The sequence below is a fragment of the Triturus cristatus genome, chromosome 7, assembly GCF_964204655.1.
Source record: "Triturus cristatus chromosome 7, aTriCri1.1, whole genome shotgun sequence".
Classification (NCBI taxonomy): domain Eukaryota; kingdom Metazoa; phylum Chordata; class Amphibia; order Caudata; family Salamandridae; genus Triturus; species Triturus cristatus.
Window position 1 is genome coordinate 1,130,513,068 of NC_140590.1, and position 22,520 is coordinate 1,130,535,587.

General features: G+C 44.8%; 1 protein-coding gene across 5 annotated transcripts in view; it reads left to right on the top strand.

Moving 5' to 3' along the window:
- The window catches only part of CPLX2 (complexin 2), a 669,325-nt gene that overhangs the window by 573,666 nt on the left and 73,139 nt on the right, over positions 1–22,520 (top strand). For all 5 annotated transcript variants that reach the window (XM_085618262.1, XM_085618260.1, XM_085618263.1 and 2 more), the window contains one exon: positions 10,290–10,465. In XM_085618262.1, coding sequence (XP_085474388.1) covers positions 10,290–10,465 — 176 coding nt within the window. The remainder of the gene's footprint in view (positions 1–10,289; positions 10,466–22,520) is intronic.

Consider the following 22,520-nt stretch of genomic DNA (forward strand, 5'->3'; position numbering starts at 1 on the left):
TCGTTCACTCTATACATATTTAATCATCGTTATTGCAGCGCTATTGATCTGGTTAAAAGGGCGGACTCACTCGCTCTATTTATTTTTTTTTAAACAATGCATTTGCGAACCCATCATCCACCTCAATGGAACAATTTGTTTTGTTTTGTTTCCTGTCAAAGACGAGGATATTGCCTTGGAAGTTTCCCCGTAACCCGGAAGTGTTGCCCGCTCTCTGCGGCCATGTTTGTCTGCGGTTGTTTGCACCTCTCCCACACTCCCCTTGCCTATAATGGTATGGGACTGGAAGGGGAGCACTGACCTCCTTTTTGCCTTCCTCTCACTTTAGTCTTACAAGGTGTAGGCGTACAAGCTTCCCGCTGACTCCTTGGGATAAAATAAAAACACAGCAGGACCCGTTTTCAATGCTCTACTAAAATCCTAAATGTAATGATCTCTGGAAGAAGATACAATCTAGGCAAATGCCTGCACTAAGGCGAGGCCCCTGGGGTTAGCAAAGCAAATGAGTGTGTTAAAAAGGAACTGGGACTGCCCTCCAGAATAATTCATCAAAATGAAGTCCCAGTGATGGGACTTACACGGTTAAACTTATTAGGAAGCAATGTTCGTCAGATGTGAACAATGAAATGATATCAAGGATCTATCACTCACCGCTCATTCTTTGCCCATCGAGGGCCTCATTTATAATATTTTGACGTACGGCAGCACCGCAAGCCTTCTTGCTGCGCTGCCGTGCGACAAAATAAATGGGCAGGAATGCGCCGTATCTACAAGATACGGTGCATTCCTGTCCTTCTCGCCTGCGCACAAACAGCAGCTGTGCGCCAACACAGACACCCTGGTGTCATGTTGCAAGGGTGCCTGCGTTGCAGGGATGATTGTTTTTGTGCAGGAAGGTACGCTTTAATGCACAAAAACAATCATTGATGGCATTCTGCAGCAGACATAGAAGGAGGAAAAAACAAGGAGAAATAAATGTATCTCTCCTCGTTGCACCACTTCTGCCACATTCCCAGCTTTACAAAACGTTGTAAATCTGGAAATGTGTCAGGTTCCATGGATGTTGCGTGGGAACACCCACAGCAACACCCATGGAACGCCCCTTTCACGCAGAGTAATACGTGAAAGGGGCCCATATTTACAAGGCCATGAAAAGTAATGCAGGGTGACTTTACCTGGCCTGTAAATATGGACAAGCCCATTGTGCCACCCGTGTGTGAAAAAAAGTGAGACACGAGTAGGGCAAAGGGCTTGTAAATGATGCCCGAGTGAGTAACCAGGAAATGAAAATACCCCCACTTGAACCATACCTCTAATCATACCAAGACACCTAGTGATTCCACTCGTCCCTCCTTAGAATTCCCTTCACCCTTTCATCCTCTTTCCATCCATCTATTCGTTCATCCTTTCATCCTTTGATCTAATAATCCATCTGACCAGCCCTTCACATTTCCATCCATCAGTCCTTTCTTACACATTTCCATCCTTTCACTCATGTACCCAGCCTATCAAATTACCCATGTATCTATCTAACCAGTATCTATCTAACCATCTTTTCACCCATGCACCCATTAACATACTCGTGTCCATATATCTCCCCTTTCACCATTGATTCTTCCACACTTCACCTTCTGGCCATTCTTCATTCATTCATCAATTCACCCATCTACCTATTTGTTCTTTTGCTCTTCATATCCATCCTTTTACCCTTCAGTCCATTCATTCTTACCTCCTTCTGTTCACCCTCCCATCCTACCATTCATTGTTTCTTCTTTAGTTCCTTTCACTTTTCCTTCCTTCCTTTCAACCATAATTTCTCATCCAGTTTTTTCCTACCTATTACCATCTAGCCATCTTTTGTCTCATCCTTATTTTTGTTTGTCTTACCATTCTCTTGCATGTTCATTTATTCTATTCACCCTTCTCTTTGTCTTTGCCCTTATTTTCATAAGTCTCTGTTTCCCTTGACGTGCAAGCCAGCCGCCTCCCACACCCGTCTGTTGTGGTGTTCTCAAACAGTGGGACTTTTTCGCTTTGTCCACAGACCTGTATACAGAAAATGTCCATAAACAATTTTAATGGGACCAAGATCACAGCCCATCGGTGATCACTATGGCACTGCTCAGATGACCCTTCAAATTAAAGCCGCACAATTGAAATCAGAGCATTCGGGGCATAGGGGCTCTCGTAAAACCTCAGTATAGTGATGCGTACCATGAATACGAGTCAATATGTCCATAGTCTCTAGAGCCTAGAGCTAGTTTCTACTTTTAACGCGCGGGACTCATAGCGTCATTGTCTCTCCGCGGTTACTCTAGTGGGTATACACCACGATCAGGGTAAAGGGACAGCTCTTTTTTTCGTTCCTTCACCATTTCTTTAAGAAAGGCCTTTAGAAAATACATTTCTCATCTAGGGCATTAAAACAAGAAAGGCGCCAGTGTCCTTGTGGTGTCCACACAATGGGAAGGCTGCTCACTGCACATGCTGGGAGGGTAGGTACGAGGAAAAAATGGATCGTAATAAGGAATGATTTCCCTTCAGTCAGCACTATGTGTAGATGAGATTGGTAGCCTAGAACCATCATGACGACTGCACTTTTCTGGAGTGTGAAAGAAGTTGTTGCATGTCAAAATGTCAAGTATTTTTTATGTCAACTTGCACTTGATCAACTCTAGATCATCGACTACCAACATATCACCAAGGTGAGCATACAGAGAGAAGGATGGATTTTCTAATTCTACATCCACATTTACTACTATTCATGGTATGTTGGGGTTCAACTTTGCAGAGCCTGTGTACGTGCAAGTTGGTGTAAAATAACTCACTATTTTGGTAGAACACCAACAAGATCTTGCCAGGGCTTGTTTTCCAGGCCCTGCATTTCATATGCTGCCCAGTGGGGCTGTCCAGCAGTGCTTATTTATATGTGTATATTGCTGTCAAGATTAGGTCATTGGTGATGCCAGAAAGAGGTGCAGTGCTGTCTCAAAGTCATCTTTGCCTTCAGCTAGGGTCTTTCCTAGGCAAAGGCAGCACAGTCGCCTCTGGAGTCTCTTTCCAGGGAGCATCTTACCCCAGATGAGAAGTCCTGAAAGAGTGGCTCTCTCAGTTTTACTCCTACCGTGATTTTGAGTGAGTGTAGCACTGCGGATCAGTTTAATATCAAAGGAGCCGAGCAGGCGGTCCTAGCCTTGGTTATCTCTCACATAGACTAGGTGAACTCACTCTATTTCGGAATGCCATTATGTCAAAATACTGCAAATGTTGCAGAACCAGGCTGCCAGACTGATTTTCCAGCAGCCAAGATGGCAACACGCTTCCCCTCTCATGAGGAATCTACATTGGCTTCCCATAACACAGCGATGTGCTTTTAAAATTGGGTGCCTTATTTTTAAATCTTTATATGGCACCTGCCCGAAATTCATCTCCAAACTTATTCAGAGACACAAACCCACCCGCAATTTGCGCTCTGTCCACATGAACCTCCTGTTCACACCAACCTACAAACTGAAGAGACTATGCGGAAGCAAATTCACGGTGCTGGTCCCCCACTTTTGGAACGCCCTCCCCCATGATATTAGATCCTGCACAGACCTCGTGACATTCAGGAGACTCCTTAAGACATACAAATAACTCGCCGAGGCTACTCCTATTTTAGCTCCAAGAAACCGACCGGTGTACGTGCGCTCTATAAATAATTTTAACATAACATAACACAGCACCGAAGGCTTTGAGCTTCTGACTTTTCTGTGAGCCTTTTTTTATTTCCATTGTAGACCCGACCTCGTGCCCCTGGTCCGATTGCCCACAGTCCAATAAAGTGTTAAGGTGGCTGATTAGGCGCTTACGGTATTTTGCAAGTTAGTTTATTGCGAGTTAGTCAAATCATTCATATTCTCGTTGCTCTGTTTACGAAAAGAAACGTGAATATTAAGATAAAAATACATTTTAAATAACCTCTTTACAGCACTGTTATTTATATTTATTTGTGACTTTTCCAAATAATATTTCCTAGAAAAACATCTAAAAAAGGTATTTATATTCCAAAAAGATTTTTTTAATTTATTGTAGCACAGCATAGAAAACTTTGGTGACGACAAGATAAGAGAACATCATTTTGAATTTTAAGTAAGTTCCAGAAAGACAAGAAAGTATAAAGATGGTGCATATGTGAAAAGGTAAACGCCGGAGGGCGTACAGTTCTGAGTCTAAAATTCATACTATGAAATCCGAAATATGGGCTGAAATCTCACATTTCTTCATTCGATCCTGGCAAATCACCCTTCTTCTGTGTCTCATTGGCTCTAAATCTCAAAATCGGGAGCAGAAGCGATTCCGTTCAAAGAATGTACATTGCAAGCAAAACCCTGTATAAATATGGTTGAGAGGTCTATAATATTTCACCACATGTAATAATAATATTGATTACTTTTTTAATGCGCATTGTAGAATGATATAGCTTTTGCCTCACTGTTGCAAATTCACTTGTTGGTTTATTGATTGCGATGACTTTTTTGCATTTTTATCGACAGCATAAATAAGCTCATACAGCAAATCAATATTACCGCTTTATCTATCCATTAGGAAAGGAGGGGCATGATATATTTTGCACATGGGTAAAATGTTATGTTATATTATGTTATGTTAATAAATTTCGTAAGCGCACAAATACCCTGAGGTGTCAAGGCGCTAGCTCATTTTAGCAGGATAGGATTAACAGCTGATTTATGCAAAAAGCCATGTTTTGAGTGCCTTTCTGAATGCCAGGAGTTTAGGCATGGTTCTGATGGGAGGGGGTAGTTCATTCCAGAGTTTGGCTGTACCCAGCAGAAAGCTTCTTCCTCCCCAGTTAGTCCTGTAAATCAAAGTAGCAGGGGTGCAGCAGGAATCCAAAATGTGTCTTGCCGAGGGTGCCAACATACCTGGAGACGTCTCAGCTTTCAGCTTTACTTCTTTTTTCTTTATAGGGATGAGCATTGTTTCTACCACTTGGAGAAGGAGTTTTAGAAAGACGATTCCCTCCCAACAATTTAGAGCTCATTGGAGAGCGTTTTGGCCGTGCAGGCCAAGATTGGGCTTCATAGGGCAGCCCCTGTCTTGACTGTGGAAGTGTCAAGCCCTCTTCTTCCTTGTTTCATTCCCTTCTTGTTTGACAGAAATTGACGTACGAAGACGTGGGGCCGTATACCTCATATATAGAGATCAGGGGCCCTATTGCAGATAGGTCGCAAATTTCCTGTTTGCGCCATAGTGCACCTTTAAATAAGTTCACCATGCGCGAACAGGGAGAGCGCACCCTATTATGGTGAATGTGCGGCCCTCAAGGCAGCCGCAAACTTGTGCTGCCCTGAGTGAAATACTCCAATGCTTTAAAGGCGCTCTGTGTTTCACTGTGCAGGCGGCAACACACCTGCATTTTGAGTAGGGATAAGAGATCCCTTCGCAGGCAGGTCAATGAGTGACTGCACCCACCTGCAAGGGAATGTCTGAGGGTTCCATGGGACTTCCCTCCCTTCAAACGGCTGCCATCATGTTGCTGACTGACAGTGCGCCACCTTTCTGTGACGCACCTTCAGTGAGCCTCCTGACAGTTTCTTTGCCTTTGCGCCTGCATCCATAATACAGCACGGGCCTAGAAGTAGAGAGATTTCCTCATTTACATGGGGCCACGCCCCAATGCAAATGATGGAACTCCTCTTGAGATAGCGCTAGCTCTACATGTGTCAGTGCTAGCACTATTGGTATCACAGAAGGGGCCACACAAGCTTTTGCAGCCCCTTCTGTAATATCAAAGTGTCCTGGGGGGCACAAAGTAGGCGCACATACCCATTGCGCCCTCAGGGCACTTTTTGTAATATGTCTCCTTAAGGTCTTGCACGTCCCTATATCAGACTGAGGAAATTTAAGGCCACAAATATGAAAGACACACAGAGTCTGCACCTGTTAAATACTGATTGTTCAGGGTTTGGTAATAACCACATGCACAATTTCATACCCATTCTGCTGTGTACATATCAGACTATGTAACAACATGCTATTAGTACATGTTATCCTCCATTACATGGTTCATAAACATGGCATGTGCACTGGTGTCCGGTCGACATGCAGAAAGTTTGACTTGGCACAAATCAGCTGAGCAGATATTACCGAGGTGAATATTTGATGCCCAGGTTGAAATACCGAGTCTGGTCAAAATTCAAAACAGGCACTTGTATTTGCACATCCATCAGAACTGGGGCTTCCATACTTACTTCAATGCTATTGTTCCTCTACGACCACCGGCGTAGATTTTGGTGTCAGTCGTCAGATCTGTCATTCCACTATGCATGATGAAGTCAGTTGGTAGCTTCTGTCTGGTTCTGGACTTGTTATACGTGAACAATGATTGGACATGGAGCCCGGTGGTATAAATGACGTATTTGACTTTACTAAGAAGCAGTCATGCAGCCCCCTTCACAGCCAGTGTCACATCTGTCGAAACTAGGTACTTTACTTACAGAAAAACCCAGCTTTTATGTATACTACCTAAAGTGTTTCCAAAATAGAAGTGTACATACTTCTGCAGGGCGGGCATTTCATTGTCAGCAATAATAAGTGTATTGCTGCCACCCGTAGATTTGATGCTCCTTCTACTGTAAGAACAGGGTGCAAGTACGGCCAAAACACACCTCCGACAAACCTCTTTTTTACTGAGAATTATGGTGCGGTTGTACCTACCATGCCACGAGTAACATCCTTTACCCCGCAGTCTTTACAACGACCAGCCTATACAACGAAGCCACTACCCTGCGTGCAACGTTACCACGCGTTACTTTACCACGCAAGTCGTTACAATGACTTGCTGTAGGGGGCGCGTTGTTGAACTGGTGTTGGATTTTTAAGTTCAACACCTTCCCTACTGTTGCGTAGACTGGATTTAGAATAGTAATTTATACTATTCCAAAGTCCAGCTCCCCCTGAAGCAAGTCGTTGCAATAACTTGTATGCTAAAGTAAAGCGTGGTAACATGACAGGCGGGGTAAATGCATGCATGGTTTCATCATACAAACCCATGCCACAACTTATTTTGGGTCAGTTTCTTCAGTATCTGTGTTACTTCCATCATTGGCTTGAAGATTCCAGTGGAGCATATAAAACCTTCTTCTTTTCTCCAAGTTATAATTAAGAAAAACCCGTTGTAGGTTTCTGATACCCGCTGAAGCAGACTTTACTTTGGAAGCGGAGACCGCTCTTCTCTTGGGGCCCTGCTAAGAACTGTAGCGCTCAACCTAGGCGCTGATCCAGACCCACGCGCTTCAACTGGTTTGATTTCGGACGCGCACCTAGCATCATCTTGGTGATGCCTTCGACTGCTCACTGCCCCCATCTAACTTCATCTTTGAAGATGTGACTCCCATAGCTACACATCATTCTCCAGGCCAGTGCAATGTTTTTTCTCTTGGTTATGACTCCCCCCTTTGCACCTCCACATTGGTCTGGTCTTTTCTTTGCCTTGTCCTGGGGTTGGAGGCTCCATGGTCAAGCTGTGTGGCCCCAGGATGCCAAAAGAAGGGGATGCAGGCCAGAGGGGGAGGGATGAAGAGGTCGGAGTGTTCTTTGGCAGCTCCTCTGAGCAGCAGGGTGCAGGCAGGGGAGCTGCGTGATGTTCCTCTAGGTGGGCACTGTGTGCCCACAGGCAGATGGTTGGTGCCCGGGTCAGCGGAGAAGGAAAGAGCTCCTGTGAAGAGTAAATCTGGGCGAACTCTGCATGGCAGCTACACTCAAGTCTGTCACCACCTGATCCTCAGTGACGCAGCTGCCACCTGCACACACTGGACAACAGACAAACTACCCAGTGCACCTGGGTCATGCCAAAGTACAGTAGTGCCCACTGTGCGTCTGGCACATGCCAAGCACCAGCCAGGTGCGACAGGGACCTGCCAAATACCAAACCTGTGGGCCCCTGGCATCCGCGAAACCCCATCCCGGTGCACCTGTCACGTGCCAGACACACTTGGCACTTAAGGAAGGTGTCTTTCGCTATTAATGCCGCTGCCAGGCGTAAGGCATTGGTTTCCTTCTCACAGTTTTCTATACCCTCTGGTTCTCGGTTCTCCCCATCTATCAGTCTAACAGTTTCTCTTAGTTCTCGTTTCCTGCCCTCTCCATGGTTACCGTTTATTTCCTTCATTAGCCTCGCGCTCCATTGCCTGCTTCGTGGCGTCTCTCATTTATTGCTCTATTCGTTGTTTTTGTTTTTTACTTTCATTCATTGATTCGTTATCTGTTTACTGTTTTTTATCGCGCGCTCTCTCCTTTTATCAATCTCTCCTTCTCCTCTCGATGCTTCTTTGGTTTTTTCGACGCCTCGTCAGGGGTAGTAATCACTATAGAAATGTAGTATTTTCCGTTCAGATCTGGCTTCTACTGCTCGCCTATGAAGCGATAGGTGCTTTCCCTTGTCCTTCTTCGCTCTCGACAGCGATTCCCCCGAGCTGTACTGGATAATACATCTGAAGCACGGATGCTGGGCTCAGGGGTGCAGGGATTAGGTGGGAATTTCAAAATATGCAGCCCGTACTCCCCAGGCATTCCACAGGTCAAACATAAGTAATGAGATCAAATCATCTCAGAGTGCATCAAAAAGAGTCAATAGTGGATTTATGGAAGGTGACACTGAGAGGGCGCCTTTAAATGCAGCCATTACAGGTTATTGGCGTGTGTGTGAGCTGCTCCAGTGACAGGCCTTTAAAAGCAGGCCTTAACACACTGCTGTTATATCAGCATTATTGTATCGGTGGCTGGCAAAGGGAGGTCTGTGGCACAGCATACGCCAAAAGGGCTGTGCATAGGGGTTTGGAGCTGTGGTTAATGCTCGGCTGCTTTATTGTTACGCATGTTCTAGGGGCTTCCTCGTAACCTTATGGACACAGTTTAAAAACCAGAAAATGCAGTAGTTAGGGCACGTTTTGCCCTTCGCGGAGGCCAGATCTCCCTAGTGGTTCCATGTCAGAACATTGTTTATAAAAAAACAAATATCCCTACAAAAATATCGTTGCCAGAATATCAACTAACTCAATTCTGTGAAGGTAAGTATACATTTACTATTCTTAACACCACGTTTATGTATCATTCTGTCTATGGGCCTGATTCACAGAACTAACTTAAGACAAAATCCTAAACTTACTACCATTTACTCATTTTGGTATTCACAGAAGGCACTTACTCATTTTGGTATTTTTAGAAGGCACAGAAGGCACACCAATGAGTAAGTGCCTTCTGTGAATACCAAAATGAGTAAGTGCCTTCTGTGAATACCAAAATGGTAGTAAGTTTAGGATTTTGTCTTAAGTTAGTTCTGTGAATCGGGCCCTATGTTATTTTTGTAGCAGAATATTTAAAACGTGATTTTCTAGTAGACTACCCTGTTCACGATGTCATGCTTTTCACTGCCCTCCAGTCAAAAGTTAGGGAGCTCATCGCATTGAAACCTGTTTCTATGAGCTACAAATGCATAAACGAGCCACCTCCCAGCTATTCGACCTCTAAAATCATTCGCAAAGCGCCTGCTAGAGACTTTTGTAGCAAAACCCAGGAAGGGATCTTTGTCCCCAAACAGAACCTCAGCTCACCAGGGGCTTGCTGGGATTTAGTATCAAGAACTCAACTGTAGTGACTATACACACTTGAGAGATAATGTTACAGGTTAGTAAACTTTGTCGTACGTCCCCGAATTATACCCAAAAATCTGTTTCAAATATTCGTGTGAGCATCTCTAACAACTAGATGGACATATGAGGACTCAAGTGAATCCACGACGCTGCCTGAATCTCGATTGCAAGAAGGTTCTCAGATGCACGTGCTTTCTCAATCGCAAGCCATTTCACTGACATTCATGAAGATGTACATTTTTTTACTGTAATCTGTCATTGAAAGATGGGAGTCTGAATGAAACTGATCCCATGAACAGTATGTCTGAATCATCCAGTGGGGGAGATTGGTCATGTATGTGGTTTTCTTGCTGATCTCCTTTTGTCAACCCACCCTCTTCTCCCCAAAAATCGATAAATTCTGGTAGAGAATTTGTGACTTCTGCTTACATGAAAGATTCTCCCAAATGTGGGCTTCTGGTAAGATCATCGTACGTGCAAATATACCAATTGCTAGGTGAATATGTCATCAAACATACAATATTTTCTGTTTGTTTCTGGTGCCTGCATTATCCTGCCATGGGTGAGGTTCAGTCCCTGGCTGCCCACGTAGGGATTGCCTCTCTCCATTGTGACCATGCCCCTTCTTCTCCTAAGGTGCCACCAAGGACATGGGGAAGATGCTAGGAGGTGAGGAGGAGAAGGACCCTGATGCTCAGAAGAAGGAGGAGGAAAGGCAGGAAGCCCTTCGCCAGCAGGAGGAGGAGCGTAAAGCCAAGCATGCGCGGATGGAGGCCGAACGGGAAAAGGTCCGGCAACAGATCAGAGATAAGGTAACTGCTCCAGAGTATCCAACCTGCACCATCTTTGTCAATCACAGGAGATCTCATGTTGATAGAAAGATTTAATGCTCAGTAGTAATCATTCCTATGTATGTTTGTCTAGGAGCCTCGTGCTCTAGACCCTGAGGGATCAGTAGAGGGTATTCACAGCTCTTCAGTACCAACATTTGTCTTCTGCTAGTGCTGACTGGTGACTTGATGAGTGGCATTTAATCATTTTGGCCAGATGTTGACATGGATTTGATGTGTTCTTGCAATCAGATGTATTTTATCCCTTCGGACAAACCCTGTTATGTGTGAGGGCCACTGCTCATGGTGTGACCAGCACACACATCGGACAGCCAAGCAGGCAAAAGAGGTGGGCAGACCTGGCACGAGGAGCAGCCAGAAGTTCACCTATCAGACTACGCAGCCGGTGGGCCATTGGGTAGGTTCCAAAGCAGAATGATATGTTTGGAGTGCAGACTGCAGAAAGAGCACCGGCATGGGGTACTGCAGTTCCTCATTTGTACAAATACATTTTACAGGGAGCCGATCTGCATCTCTTTCTTTCTCTGGTGTATGACTGGATGTTTTATGGCAGGTCCGGAACCAATGAACTGGCACAAACACTTATACTATATACATTATGTGCTTGAGTTTCTAAATTCAGGAAACAAATGATAGAATGAAATGGCACAATACTCGGAGTAATCTGTTTGGAAGTGGAAAGCTCCAGTGTCTGAAGTGTGGCGCAAACAGTATTACATTTTTCACTCTGTGATCATATGACCCCCTTCTCTATCTATCAAGGTGCATCTACCCTCCCTTGCAGCAAGACCTAAATTACCCAGAGGCACCGTCTATTCCCTGGGGAAGTCTAGTTGACAAGATGTGGCCTACAGCTGGTTGTGTGGTTTAGAAGAGATTATGTTTCCTAGACAATTGAGTCTGGATAAAAATAGTGTGACAATAACGTTGAAGGTGTGATCTAAGGGAGGAAGTGTGGGCTCAACAAAGGCATTTCAAGAAGTAAGAACAAATGTGTGTTCTCTTGAGGACTAGATGTTGTCAAGAGGAAAAGGTGGGTTTAGTGAAAGTGTCTGATCTGGATGCAGTGGGATTTAGAGAAGGTCTGGTATTCAGGAAGTCTGGTCTGGCTCGTATTGCATTTTGAAAGGATGGAAGATGTAGTTTAGTGGAACTGGATTGACCTACAGGAAGGGCGTGGTGCTGGTTGTGTGGCCTACAGCAGAAGGCAAGCTGTGGAGAAGACATGAGACCTGACCTTATACGGAAACAATCCTCGGGTGTGGACACCAGAGTGGTGGCCAGAGGACCTTGGTCTGTGTCCTCTACCCACAAGCAAAAGCCCAAAACCTTGGAGTATTGGTGGACAACAAACTTACCATGGGGGATCAAGTAAGCACGGAGATTTCAGCCTGCTTTATGGTTCTTAGAACCATAAGGAAAATTAAGATCTTCTTAACCAAGAGCAATCTCAAGACAGTGGTGACAGCCCTTATAATGTCGTGTTTGGACTATTGTAATGGCCTATACCTTAATGTCCAAAAACAACACATGAACAGGCTTCAACTAGTCCAGAATGCAGCGGCTAGACTGCTGGCTGGAACACCGAACTTTGTTTCTGTGAAGGGAGAACGTAAGAAATTGCACTAGCTCCCTGTAAAGCAAAGAACACACTTTAAAGCATTATGCACCGTCTTTAAGGCCATTAATGGAACTGGTCCAGAGTTCCTGAGGCACAAATTCCAATGGTATGTTCCTGGCAGAATGCTACGGTCCACTGGTGCCAAACTAGTGCAAATCCCCACATTTAAAAAAACCAATTGGGGAGGCAGAAGTTTCATTCTCTGTGCCTCTAGAGCTTGGAACAAGCTTCCTTTTCATCTCAGGAATGCCCCGGATCTCCTCTCTTTTCGAAAGGGCTTGAAGACATGGCTCTTCTCTCAGTAGCATACACTCGACTTCCCCGGTAACCAGTACTTAGCGCCAGGACACCCCAGGGTAACCGTGCGCTCTATAAGTGCAAATAACATACCAAGACACATTTTTGCTCTGCGATTGAGCCTGCTGTCTAGACGTGTATATATATATATATATGTTTGCTACCTTGGTTTTTCACTGAAGGCCCCATTGTGATACCCTGCAGTTTGACCTGTAATACTGGGTGCATTGGTAACTCTATGGGATGGCATTACTGGGCATTATAAGGGGACCCTGAGGGTCCTCTTAGAAATGAGGAATTGCCAAGGGAATCAGTCATAACACACTCAAGCCCCCTCCTTATCTCCAAGTGAAAATCACCAGTTCCACAGTGATTCTGCAGATATCTGTATTCTGATGGGGCCCTACAAAGGAGATGGGGAGCTCTGCTTCCAAAAATCTAGCAATTGATGCAAATTCAATTTGTTTCTCAAAATGAGTTCATGTGTGTGTGTTAATTTCAGCCATTGCAATGTGCTGCTATTGAAAAGAGGCTTAGCACTCTGAGTGAGGTATATCCCTTTGCTTCCTGCAGTTTAGACGAATCTCATTACCACCTGCTTATCTGGGACCACTTGTCCACATTTTATTTAAAGTGGAGGATTGTGTCAGTCTTCAGTGCTAGGCCTCTGAAAGTTGGTGCCTAAATAAGACAAATCAATATAAGGGAGAAAGAAACAGTGATGAATTCAGCTTCCAGTATTGATGAGATAATATTCATAGGGGAATGAATCACTAGTGATTCATTCCCATATGATTATCAAGCCTAAATAGGGCAGTCTGCTTAGCCACTTCAGTGTCTGTAAAAGGTGGAGGTCACCATAAGCCTAAATTGTACCACTTTCCCCTTGTGCATGAGAGCTTTAGGTCTGAGTGCACACCAGTTTATGTGGAATCATATCCCAAAGCAGAGATGCCTGTCTCATGCATATTAATGAGCCCGGCAGAGTGCGCTGCATCAATTGAATTTGGGAATGTGGCAGATTCATGTTTCTCCACTGGTTCTAGAGGTGCCTAAAATGTGGCAAACAATACACTGGCTGCAACGCCCTGGCCGGAGATGATGTATTTGTTTTTTTACTTTAGCATTAGTGTTGTCAAACTTAGACAAGCCTTCTAATCTGCAGGAGGTTTCGTGGAAGGGGTGTGTGTGTTTTATGCATTTCTTGCTTTGTGGTTCTAATTCACTTTATAATGAAAAGCATGTTGCAAACTTTTATAGCCTAGGGTTTAGTCCCATGGTGGCAGAGTAAAGGTACCTGAAATAGAAAGGCTCTGTTGATGACGTGCGTATAACTCTAAAAGATGCTGTAAACCAGGGGTCTCCAAACAATAGCCCGTGAGCTACTGTACCCTTCCAGCTACCTCTGAGTAGCTCACCTGTGTGCAACCCAGCTTATTAAATTAGAAAGCTTTTGCTTGGTTGAATCAATATTCGTATAAAATGTTTTAATTTATACAACACTAGTAATATTAGCAGCTCTCAATGCGTTTCATTGAAGATAAGTAGCTCTCAGTACAGAAAAGGTTGGAGACCCTGGCTTAAACAGACTGAGATTGTGTAGCAGAGAGGTTCATTTGTCCTTTATGCAGTTGGTGCTGCAGAAAAGTCCCCCCCACACCCTTCCTTCTCATGATGTCATTTGGAGGGTAAAGTTGTTGAATGCTGAGGACAATGGCGATGGAGGTGGTCTGCCAGCATCACTGAGATCATGGCCCTCTTGGCACTGAGGAGCCATGTGGCTCCTGGAAATGGCTAGAACTGAAGCCAGGAGCCTGGGTCGCTGAAACTGGAAGGGATGTGTTCTCATTCGTTTGGATAACTGTCCCCGTGAAAAACTTCTTTGCAGCCCGATTGGGCTTGCTTCTGCAGGTGCATGACCACAGACAGCGTGAGTGCTGCCAGCAAAACCAGGTCATTGAAAACTGCAGCTTGTGGGCGTGCCCACTCCTGGCTTGGAGGGGGAAAGGCTCGCCGTAAGCTCCTAATGCACGTTTCACATTATCCTTCAGTGGACACTACCAGAAGTCCCTTTGGGAACTGCCTTCGGGCACAGCCTGTCACTTCACGTACACGAAGGCGCCGAGCGAGGACCCAGAGTTGCTGAGCAGGTAGACGCTAATGAGGGTGGGCACTTTGCAAGGACGATGCCTGCAGCCAGGTTTCTAGCAGCAGACAAGCCAGAGCCAGCCCTAACCATAGTAATGGAATACAGTCATAAACACTTGGACGGTTGTGGCATCAATCAAGACCAACTAGGTTGCTCTGCAATAATATTTCTGACAGTGTCTTCCATCGATAAATTACTGTATTAAAGTCTCTGGCCTCTTTTTACAGTAATGAATCATGGAATTACTTCAATAATAATAATGTCAGTGAAAGTTTCTGCAGAAAATAAAGCATAGGTAGTTGTGACAGCGATAAAGAACAAACATTTGCAATGCATTAGGTCTCGCATTTGTTAAAGTTAGAGCTGTTGGCTTTGAAAATAATAATGTGTTTTACTTTGTTTTTTTTATTTGCAGTGCAGTTATTATATTTGCATATTGACAATGGTATAAACAAGCAAAAGTAAAAAACATTGTCATTTTCAATGCTCACAGCTCTAACTTTAACAAATGCGAGACCTATTGCATTGGAAATGCAATCGGGCTCGCATTTGTTGGAGTTGGAGTTATTGTCATTATAAATGTTAATGTTTTTTACATAGCCATGTTGCAGGGTGCAGTACATGGGTGGCCAAAAGTGGTCCCTTGGGACCGCTTTGGCCACCTATAGTACTGCACCCTGCAAAGTTGGAGTTATTGGCATTATAAATGGCAATGTTTTTCACCTAGCCATGTTTTATTTTTTATGCAAGTTTTATATAGCGCGAATTTGACCCGAATCCAATCAGGTATCAGAGCGCTTTACATAGCACCAGTTACGTTACATGAGGACACACATTCATTTTTTTGTTAGGCACGGGGAGATTAAGTGATTTGCCCAGAATCACAGGATGTTTAGCATCGTTACCGAGACTCGAACCCAGTTCCCCCAGGTCCGAGGTTGAGCGCCCTAACCGTTAGGCCAACTCCTCTCCCATGGGACCTCTTTTGGTCACATATGGTACTGCACCCTGCAGAAGATATGGTAAATCCACCCTATCCATAATGCATTAGTTAACAGCATGACCTGTTCCTTTTTTTCCAAGACAATAATTCTTAATAATGCCCAGTCCCATAACTAGTGAACAGTGTATATCTACAGTTTGTCACTGGGTAGTTTCTAAGGCAAGTAGTAGTCTCTCAGTTTGTGGGTCATCCTATGTATAAATAAGTACATTGTACAACATGTTGCAATTCCTCAAATTACCAAGTAGCAATGATGTAATTGGAAATCGTGATATACAAATAGCATCACTATATCATACCCCTGCCTGCATTAGAAGTGGGTGTTTCGCATTCTCTGACAATGTAAAATCCATGAATTCACCCATGTCTCCTTCTGGCAAGCTGCTACATAGAAACATGTTTATAAATGTCATGCATGTATTTTCCTTCTGCCCTGTCTATGTGTGTTTTTAACACAAAAAACTTCATTTACGTTTTAATAAATCTCAATTGAATAAGCAACCACTGATGAGAACGGTGCCAACGGTTCAGATTTCCAAGAGCTCAGGCCTCTTGATTTTTTTAAGTGGGAAGGGATTATCAATCTGTTTGTGGCAGATGTTGCAGTTTACACCCACATATTGTAGGCTTTGGAAGGAAGCAGGACTGGGTGGGGTACATGAAAGCTGGCAACATTTCTTCTCACTCTGAGGCCCTGATTTTAAGTTGGCCGGTACTGGCAGGGCAGTAAACATGCATGTGAATTTACTATTACCATGCAGAAAATCTGCACCAGTACTGTGTAATTACAAAAGGAATTACTACACAGGACTATATTTACTGGTTGTAAAACCAGAATAAATTCCCAGATTCGTGGGGTTTAATGCATACATTTACTACCTGGGGCTGTAGTATGTATACAGTGCACTTTCCCCTATGTGCGCCACGGTGCACCTTTCCAAAAGTGCGCAGTGGTGCAAATAGGGAAAGTGCGCTATATTATGCAAAACAAGCGAACTCACACTGCCCTTGGGACAGCATATTCAGGTGAAATACGGAGCAGCTGCTTCAAAGCCGCTCCGTGTTTCACAGTGCAGATAGCAACCCGCCTGCGCTGTGAAGCGGGGAGAGAAATCCTCCTTCCAGGCGGATGCAGTGAGTGACTGTACCCGCCTGCAACAAGATGTCTGCAGGGTCCAAGGGACCCCCTTTCTCCCCTCCAGAGGGCTGCTTTTAGAAGAAAGGCATGTTTGCCTCTGCACCCATGTCCATGGTCCGGTGCGGGAGCAGAGGCAAAGTGATTACCCCATTTGCTTGGGGCCTCACCCCCATGGAAATGAGGGAACATCCTCTAATGATAGCGCTGGCACTACATGTGCGCCAGCCCTATATGTCTTACAGAAGAGGTTGCACAAGCATCTGCGGCCCCATCTGTAATACCAAAGTGTCCTGGGGGCGCTCAAAGCAGGCGCACATGCCTGTTGCACCCCAGGGCACTCTCTGTAATACGGCCCCTGGTATGCCTCTACTTCAGAATTGGGTGAGAGGGAAAGAGAAGGAGTAAGAAGGAGAGGAAGGAAGTGAAGGGTAAGTTTTGGCAGCAGGGTGCATTGCATGCTCCCACATTGCAATGCTGCAGCCAAAATCTCATGTGATTTTTCTGAATGAAATTATTTCCTGGAAAAATCGTGTCTGGTGTTCCCGAATCTTGCCACACTAGGTAAGAGAACACTAGCCCACTCTGGATCAGGCAGACTGGAATTTTATAAGGTCATTCCCCTCCGCTTGACCATAATCAGGGCAGGAAAGGCCCATAGCCAAGCCATGCCATGCTCCTCCTAAAAGTGATGGTAAGACTGCAGCCTTAGGGCGCCACCTACTTGCAGAATCATGTAATAGGCAAAGTCATTTTTTCTTTTTTTTAACTTCAGTAGATTTTTATTAAGAATGTTGTTTTTTCTCCCCAAAACCCATGACATATAACATATAACATAACACATACATAGAACAATTAACAATTAACATGCACTCTGCATCGCTTGTTGTTACAGGGTCGCCCACTTTGGCTCTGTAGGTTAAGCTACAATTAGCCTATTTTGACTATCTTCCACCCACTGCACTCTTATGGTTCATAGAAAGCACAGAGAGGGACAGGGGGCCAGAGCAAGAGAGAGAGAGGATGGCATAGAATGAGAGTTAGCGTATTCGCTATTGTCTAATGTGGGTTGTTATCCGGATAGTTCTACTGGTCCTATTCAGGGCGGATCATACGGGTCTAGGTATTTGTCCAGGGTTGCCCACATTTTCCTGTCGGGCTGTCTCCATGGTGAATCTCGTAGGGCCACTGTATCCAATTTTTCAGTGTATGAAGAGCTCTCATGCAAAATAGCATTTTTTCCTGGAACACTGAAAGTCTTCACACCTACTATGGTAAATGAGTCCACTAATGAATGTTGCGGGAGGGATGTCGGAAGCCTGGGCAACATACCAAAGCCTTAGAGCGGTTATAAAGGGCTCCTGTGATGCATGGTTTGGACATGGGAAGCCAGGAGGTGCAGAGTATCACCCAAGTCTGTGTCTCCGGGTTCATTGGTGACGCCTGCTCCAGTATTTACGGTGGCAGAAAGGAGGGGCTTAAGGATGTACGCAACTCATTGGATGGACTCCTCTCCTTTTCTGCTGTTAAAATGTTTGAAGTGTTTAGCTGCATGCATTAACCACAGTTTTCTAGAAACAGTGGGAAAATCATCAGTAGCCCTGTTCAGAGCTGTCCTCTGGATAGCTGTGGATGGACACTGTCTGAGAAGGCAAGTTCAGAATCTTGCTGTGTGGGTGGTTCTTTACAGATGCCTGCCTGGACTCCCCTGGACTTCCCAGCCTGTGGACAATTGCTGCGTTCTAGGATTCATTTGAATAAAATGGGAGCCATGGTACAAGAATGAGGTTCCCATTGTGTTCAATGATTTCTTTGGCGCTGATTTCATCGGACTTTCATGGCAGGATCCAGCGGCCGGTCAGTATTTTCTGACGCTCGTCAACAGGACATCTGGAAGGACCCCCTTCTTGCTGAGTGTCTCTTCTATAACATGGAGCACGGTATTAGTACATCCAGGAACCGCCAAAATCTTCTCCACATTTTCTACAACATAAAGCTCATCACTTGAACAGCCAAGGGCTGGGCCACTGGAATTGTACGGCTGTGGTGTTTTCCGCATAATCTGATTTTGCGGCACTTGCCACATAATCCATCATCTTTCAGACAGTTTGCAAACTTTAAAAAAATGTTTTGTTTCTAGCTCAAATGGATCAAAAGGTACTTTAAAAAATGCTACCGCATGTGTTGCCATGCAGTGACAGGGTTTTTGTCACACAGGGGTAGGTCACCTTTCAGTTGCTGATTGGTGCGTTATATGTTAAACTGATATGAATGAGGTGACACCTTTGCCTATACAGTGTTAATGTTCAGAAATGGTAAAATAGTGAAGTAATAGTGCTTCAAAATGTGTTGTGTTATGCTGCATAAATTACCTTTTCTCGCTGTATAATTCAGTGAACAATGCTGCATAATTTAGCCCTTCCTTGCCGCACAATTCAAGTGGCCCAGGCCAAGGATAACCTTCACCCTCAGTACATCATCTGCAACTGAAAGCTCACCACCAATCACTCCAAAGACCCCTTCCTATCTCTTCTACAACAGAGCTCATCATTACTTAGGGCCACTAGAATTATGTGTCGGGCGGGAGGGGGGGGGGGGGGGAGGATCCAAATTATGCAGCAGGACTGACTAAATTATGCAGCAAGAAAATGCTTATTCCGCTGCATACTGCGGCACATTTTGTGATAGTATTACATCATTACTTTGGCACTTTAACACGTTAGCACTGTCTGTGCAAAGTTTTCACATCATTAGTACCAGTTTGACACCCAAATACTACAATAAGCAACAGAAACGTGACTGAAACGTGACCAATCAAACTTTGTGAAGGGCCTTCCAATGCGCACCAACACATGTCACGTTTTTAGAAATGTTGGATCTGTTTGAGCAAGACACAAAACATTTGTTTGGTCAAATCTGCAGAATATGCAGCAGATAAGGATTCGGTGTCAAATGTGGTAAATTCTTAATTATGCGGAAAACGCCACAGCCTCAAAATCACATAATTCCAGTGGCCTTGTCATTACCATATCCAAGGTCCCCCTTCTGCATCTTCAACAAAATGGAGGTCGTCAGTAGTACTTCCCAAGGCCACCTTCACCCGCAGTGCATTTCCTGCAACTAATAGCTTGTTAGATCCTCCAAGAGCCTCCTTCACCCTCAGTGTACATCTAGAGCTGGTCACTTATCATGAGCACACCCGAGGACCCTCCTCTCATTCAGTGCATCTCCCAAAACATGGGGCTCGTCTCTAGTGCACCGTGGAGACACATTTACCTCCAGTGCACACATTTCCACCAGGTGAGCATCAGTAACACTAAAGTCCCCCTTCATCCACAGTGTTTTATACAACGCGCCACACATCAGCAGTGCCACCCAACAGACCCTTTCGCCCCCTTTCACAAGGAGTGTGCATTTTACAACACAAAGCCCACCACAATGTTCCAGAACCCTGCCATAAGTACAGAGCTGCATCACTAAAAGCCTTCCAGGGCTTCTAACAGCTGCAAAACCTGCAAACATCAGACGACTGTGCAAGACCCTCCTCGGAAAATGGCGTCTGTCAGCCATGGTCCACCACCGCCTTACTCACTCTTCGGCTGTTCACCCAACGTGGGCATGGAAATTGAATCCAATGATCCCCCTCACCCTCACTACTTCTCACAGCCCATAGTTCATCAGAAGTACACTCTCCACCCATGATCTCACTCTCCGTTCGACCCCTGACCCTTCTTCCCAGCGCAAAGTTCACAGTCTGCATGTGCATTTCATTACTGCCTGTGCTGAAGACAGCCAAGAAATGGACAGAGTTGCTGCATGGATATTTAGGCATTAGATCATTAGTTACACATTGCACATAGTGATGAGATGTCATAAATAGACTGGCGGAAATATAAATAGATTATTAGACAGATGGATGGATAGATAGATAGATAGATAGACAGACAGACAGACAGACAGACAGACAGACAGACAGACAGACAGACAGACAGACAGACAGACAGACAGACAGACAGACAGACAGACAGACATTTGATTGCTTCAAATTTAAGTTAATACGATGTATAATCCCTGAAATCTGTGTGGGTGTTCAGGGGGTCATGTAATCAGCTGTTGTGAATTGCTGTAGAGCCCTACCCGCCCTTGTGTCAAAGCCTCGGTATCAGCATGCCCCTCTCTGCCTGTATTAGGGTCTCCCAGTCCCCACGTCGGCCTTTCCCTATCTGAGTCAGCACATGCCTGTGCCAGTGTCCGTGTGTCTCTGTCTGTGTGCCCTTGTCCTAATGTTGGTTTGTCCCTCTCCCAGTGCTGTTCCTCAACCAGTGTCAATACCTTCACTTCACTGTATAATTTCTCCATGTTCCTTTATCTGTGTGTCTCAGTCGCAATGCACGTGTGTTCTTGCTCCAGTGTTAGCGTGTCCCTCAGACTTGGACACAGTGATGTATTATCATATCAGAAGAACCCCAATAAGGTGTAATAAGACCACAATGCACAGCCACCCAACTTACGTTTCATATAGCAACTCATAGCTATGTATATTTTTTAGGAAAAATATTGATGACGCTTCACAAAACTTACCAATTAAGAGCACTTCCACATTCATGTGATTTTGGAAAGCTTGATGGGGCTGGCCAAAGAATCGAAACATGTGAGGCTCTGTTGTTTCTGTTTTCTGTTCAACGATTCATAGGAAAGCATGGGGGAAAACATTGAAATCACTGGATGAAATGATACCAAAGTTGGCATAAGGGCAGATGCCACTACCTATTATGCACTGTTTTGGTTTGGTATGCATTCTTCAGATCATCATGAATCAGATTTCCAACACAAGGGCAACAATCCGAAGACCAGATAATCAAGATGTTAACCAGTGAGTCAGCAAAGCGATCTCGCCAGTTGTTGAGTGGACTGAAAAAAGCCAAACACAGAGGTGACCAAGATAGACATCAGAAGGGTGTATTACACCCTTACTTTATAGGACACATATCAGAGGCATGCAATGATGAATGAGCCAGGAAAGATGATTCACAAAACAATGAGCACATTTGTATCTAGTACTGTGATCAAAGCTGCAGGTCAACTCAAGTCTGATATTCCGACTCATTAGCAGCAAAGTAACAGCTATAATTTGTGAGTCGACAGCGCTACCTCGCAAGTTGGCAAGAAGGAGGGTCAGAATTGTTGGGACAGCTGCAACTGATGGCAGGGAGATGGGTGCAGGGCATAGGGGAATTCTTGCCGGGCACTGACACCCAAGGGAATTGGTGCCGGTCAAAGTCTAGGAACAAGTGCTGTACTAAGAACCCTATGGGTATGCCAGAGGACAGCAGACACTGGTGGTGCAGGGAATGGGTTCAGGGCACGGCCAAAGGGTACACCCTATGCTCAGCATCCAGTTGGGTGAACATGAAGACCATGTTCTGTGAGCTTTGTGCCTAGATTGACTGGATACAGGGATTAGCCAAGGAATCCTATTGGGCTTTGCCTAAGTCTGTTCCCAGAGAGGGTTGTGGAGAGGGACGCTAGACGCAAAGTGTGGTTGAAGCCGGCCATGGGACATGCCCTGCCAGCCGTGGGGGCAAGGGAAATGAGCATCGCCAAAGACTTCACACTATACTGTTGGAAATAATGGCAGGCCACCCTCAGGGGATACTTTGGGCAAGAGCCAAAGTACATATTAAAGCAAAACTAAAGAATACACTAAAAAACAAAAACTGTGTTAAAGCGAAGTTATGGATGTTCATTCATTTCAGAAAATAACTTATGTTACAAAAAACTTACAAACATTTCCCTATAAACTCCACTTGA